The sequence below is a fragment of the Lactuca virosa genome, chromosome 8 (genome assembly GCF_052849685.1).
Source record: "Lactuca virosa cultivar CGN04683 chromosome 8, Lactuca_virosa_CGN04683_v6, whole genome shotgun sequence".
Taxonomy (NCBI): domain Eukaryota; kingdom Viridiplantae; phylum Streptophyta; class Magnoliopsida; order Asterales; family Asteraceae; genus Lactuca; species Lactuca virosa.
In genome coordinates this window covers 27,131,535-27,136,610 of record NC_136433.1, presented here as the reverse complement: position 1 = coordinate 27,136,610, position 5,076 = coordinate 27,131,535, and the positions used below count along the sequence as shown (strand labels likewise).

General features: G+C 35.0%; 1 protein-coding gene across 1 annotated transcript; it reads left to right on the top strand.

Moving 5' to 3' along the window:
• Positions 1 to 805: 805 nt before the first annotated feature.
• Positions 806 to 3,129, top strand: LOC145134834 (Integral membrane Yip1 family protein). Its single transcript, XM_079069654.1, has 6 exons — positions 806 to 1,092; positions 1,825 to 1,864; positions 1,973 to 2,053; positions 2,149 to 2,311; positions 2,397 to 2,670; positions 2,762 to 3,129. Exons 1-6 carry the CDS (start codon positions 1,036 to 1,038, stop codon positions 2,951 to 2,953), a joined length of 807 nt encoding a protein of 268 aa, XP_078925780.1. The 5' UTR covers positions 806 to 1,035; the 3' UTR covers positions 2,954 to 3,129.
• The last annotated feature ends 1,947 nt before the right edge of the window (positions 3,130 to 5,076 follow it).

The window sequence follows — 5,076 nt, the reverse complement described above, 5'->3', positions numbered from 1 at the left end:
ACCCAACCATAGAAATAGTTTAATACATCCGAAAATATATTTTATTACATTTAATACCTTAAATAATTACAAAACAACCCCCTAAGTTAAACAAAAGTACCAAACAATACGGTTTATTCAGTTCTATTCGATCCTTATTCGTATTGTAATTGTTATTTGGATGATCCAGGTAATATCCAAACCGGACCCGTATTTGTTTAATCGGATCGGTTTTCGGTTCCTCTAATTAATCTTATTCGGTTTTCGGTTTATTCAGGTTCGGTTCGGTTCTGGCACGAATAACATCCATAACGGATTGTGATTGGTTGACACCTTTTATGAGCCTATAAATTAATGGATTTGGCTCATTAGAGTTTTAGGTATGATCTCTAGTTTATAAATAAGGTTTTAAGTCTGATCCCTAGTCTATAAATAGAGATGTCTGCAGGTCATTTATGTGTGTCTTGAATTCTAACGAGTAAACGAATATTTGTTTAGTTGTATTTGTAACATCTGTTTAATAACTCATACAAGTAAATATTATGAACTATGTTTGATAACTCATACACATAAATATTATGTTTTGTGTGTTATTGGTTAAGTGTTTTATCCAAATTACTTCCAAACTGATGTTATGTCATGTATTTTCTTGATATAAAAAATGAAACGTTCGTGATAATTTAGCGGTGGCTTCGACTTGACGCTGAAAGAATCGAAGATGTAAAACGTTGAATTTGTATGTTAGTTTTTTAATGTGACTTAGAAAAGCATGATATTTTCGTAAATATCTCAATTTTAATTTGGTTTCACAAAGTCAGTTTCCTCCGAACACGTTATCAGGTCGACCAGTTAGTAAACGACAAGCCTAGTTGAGGAGTGTCGCTTTATTTAATTATATAGTTTTGTTCTCGTAATTAGGGCTCCATTTTGTTCATCAATTCCGATTGTGTACCAAAAGAAAACTCCAATCTCGATCGAATTTCATAGCCACTGCATTAATATGTATTGTTGAAAATCTCCATTTATCTTCTTCCCCTCACCGACAAACACTATTCCATGGCGGATACGTCCTACACAAGCCTTCCTACTAGTCACTTGCCTGGTTCCGTTCCGGTATGTAGTCGCTAATATCATGTTTTTTATACTGTAAATTTGCCCTAATTTATGATCACTGTTACAAATTATTTGCTATCGCTTGATATTGTAAAATTGATCTCAAGTCGGGGATGTGAAGTGATCGGAGGGTGAAAGGTTATGATCCTTTCACTATTTTGTTCGTTTTTCGTTTTGATTTGTGCTGTAACCGTAGACATATGCTTTTGAACTGTGTTTTATTGGAAATTTATTTTCTATTGAACCGTGTTACGTTGGCGGAAATACCAATGCACTGCTTCCGTTTAAAATCTTCTACCGACATTTCGCTATTGCAGATTTACATGACTTGTTAATTTGTTATACGGTTTAAGTAGTTGTCCACTCTTCTCAAAGTGTAACATTCATTACCAATTTGATGTTGAAACTAACCCCATTGATACCCAAAGACAAAACACTAGCTCCTTTCTAGGTGAACAGTTGGATGGTTTGATCTGCCAAATGATTTCCTGAAAGCCATTTGTCAAATTCAAATTGATTTATGAACTAAAAATGTATCACGAATTTTGGTTAATTTGTGAAATATAGTCTGCCTAGGGTTAACGTATCATGTGTCCTGTTAGTCTGTTACTGTGTTAATGTGTATGCTTTTACTAGGTTCAATATGTCAATATATGTGCTTGATGTAAACACATGAAAGACTTATTCATGATTAACATCTAGATAATTATGTGATTTCTCCATTATATTCAGGCTGTCATCACAGAAGTAAAGGCTCCAGTTATACAACAGGGTATGAGACTCTTTAAGATATTGTTTTATAGCTTGTTAATGTCTCTTTCCAACTATAGTTGAATTAAAAGCATGTACCCTATTTACCTGTTATTCAAATCTTCTGTAGATCCTGAAGCAAACCTGCAAATATTTCCTCCTAACAGTAGTGCTGGTGGCAGGGGTTACCAGACTCTCACAGGCCCAAGTGGTATTGTTACATCACACACACTCTCTGAGAAAATGATCAAGTGAGAGATACCCAGTATAAGCTAATTTCCTGTATTTCTCTCTATTTATATACAGATGGAAATGGACAACAATCTGCCAACAACTGGAATGGAGCATTCAGCATCTCATCCTACACACAATATTTTAACGTTGATACAGATGATGTTGTGAACAGATTAACAAGTTCTTTATACCCCGCTGGTGACTTTTTCAGGAAAATTGAAGCTAACCCAGATCTGTAAGTTTCATGATTATGAACTCTAGCTAAGAATCTTGAAATTAGGTGGTTATTAAATATTAACCTTTTCTTTATACATATTTAGATATGGGCTCATCTGGATTGCTACCACATTGGTATTTGTGATAGCTTCAGTGGGTAATCTTGCCACGTATTTAATGACTAAAAAAGGAGACTCTAATGTTGCATGGAGCTTTGATGTGAACTACTTCCAGGTGTCAGCCATTGCAGTGTATGGTTATGCATTTTTAGTTCCACTTGGTTTTTACTTGTTGCTTCAGTATTTTGGTTCAAAAGTTGGGCTTGTTCACTTGTGGTGCATGTGGGGATACTCTCTCTTCATTTTCATCCTCAGTTCTGTAAGTATCCATCTTTAACCTGCTGAATAAACCGTTTGAATGAGACTAAATGACCATTTTACCCTTACATTCTAACAAACATGTTTGGTAGGTTTTGTTGGTTATACCTGTGGAATTTGTGAGATGGAGCATCACGATCATAACAGGTGTCGCGTCTGCAGCTTTTGTTGGTTTGAATCTGAGGTCTCATGTGGAGTTGACTGAGTTGACCCTTGTGTTAGTTGCTGCATGTGTGTTGCAGTTTGGTCTTGCTATTTTTATCAAGTCGTGGTTCTTTCAATGAGTGAGTTACCATATATATTTTTTGCTTTTTTTTTTTTGCTTATTGCAAGTGAATTTTGGAAGTTGTTGATTGTAGAGATTGTGATAGTTTTATAGGCATCTTATAGAAATGGAAGAATGTGTTTTTGATTTGGATTTGTGTGTAAAATAGAATGATGATTTTGGAGTTGGACATTATGTGATTTTGTAGCGTATATGTGTTAAGTTGGTTTAATGAAATTTGTATCAACATTTAAAGTTTAAACTCATAACTTTATATCTATTATGTGTATAAAATAAACATTTTTATTATACAAAACGTTTGTAAAATTGGATAATAACATAGTGGCTTCTGCCTAATACAATACTAGTATTTTCTCCTGTAGTTTAATTTAAACCAGTGACTAAATATATAGCCATCAAGCCACTAAATATGACGAAAGGCCTGACAGATAATCGGATCTTGATCTGACCCGGATATTTTGATGGTAATTTATCCCTGTTTTAACCACATAAGCCTGAGGGGTATTTTCATGAGTGGTTTGTGAGGCTATCCGGTATGGGGGGCTTGTCTATGTGTGAAATCCGTCGTGGCTAGCCAAGCTACACGTGAACACCACCCCAAAGGGGCGTAGGTGTCTTGTGGCGTGACTCCCTCCATGGACGAAGACAACCAATGAATGAGCAACTTTGCAAACGGTCAACAATGGCACTGCGTTTAATTCCATTTGTAGGTGAAGAAGACAACTTGAATTTCAGGATATGGCACATTTGGTCCCTAAACTTTTCCATCGTGACAATCCTACACTAAATCCAAATTAGTTAATCAAAAATGATTTTTGGGGTCTACAATTCATACCCTTCAACTAATATATATATATATATATATATATATATATTAGTAAAATATTTATTTATGTTTAATAATTGTGTTTTTTATTTAATCTAATGTCAAAAAAATAAAAATAAAATAAAAAGATAAATAAAGTAGAGTGGTATCCATTTTCAAATGCTAGTGGTTTGGTAGTGAACATGTAGTGGAGATGACGTGGCGTATAGGTGACATCACTTTTGTAGTAGGTTGGTGGTGACCATACCCTTAACCTGAGTGAAGATGAGGCCACATCGGATTTTAACAATTCCACAACCAATCCACTAGGTTGTGGAAATGGTGTGTACTAGTAGAGAGGCAAAAAGAAGAGAGAGAAAGAGAGAAAATGTGAGGGAAAGAATATAGAACCAATCATCTTCGTCGTCTTCGTCCGTCTTCATGGCCACTTCACAGCCAACCTACCCGTACCTGGGGCGGTGTTCATGCGTCTTCTGGGCTACCACATAGGATCTCACGCGTGGTTTGGAATACCATACCAGATAGCCTAAGCGTTGATCAAGAACTCTTAAATGTGAACAAGAAAAAAGGGTTCTAAAGAACTCTGAAATTTCAACATGTTTTTACAAGACACATGCATGAAAATGAATGTAAGAAAAAAAAAAACTAATCTATAAAACTAGATTCTTAAAAAATATGTATAAAAATGAATAAATCTGTTTTTCTTTATAAAATAAGTGTAAGAAAAAAAAACTAATCTATAAAATTGGGTTCTTAAAAAATATGTATAAAAAGGAATAAATCTGTTTTTCTTTATAAATATTATCACCTCTCTCTTCCACGCCCAATCTCTAGTCTCTTTTAACAAAGCAAATGGGGTAAGAGCAGTGTCAGACACAAGATCTTTCGGTAGTGGTGGTACCGATAAAATAGTAGTTGCACTTATTTGTATAGTCGTTTCACATTAATAGAAAAAAATATTATATTGACGGGCTGAAACGGAATAGTGGCCATGGACCCCCCGGGAACTACCTAACGCCGCCCCTAGGTAAGGGGAGGTAAGATCTAGGTAAGGGGAGGTAAGATAACTGGCAACCCCTCACATCTGGCAAAAGAAAATAAAAAGCAAAAACAAATAAATATAATAAAGTAAAATTTTCGTAATCATAGCCCAGTTGAAGTTATCCATACATAAGATCTCTGCATAGAAAACGTCAGTCTATGATGAATTTATAAAATGGATAAGTTTTAGTAAAGCAACCTACAAACAGGACATAAACATTTGCACATGAAGAGCGGGAGGTTCGGCAAGTAAA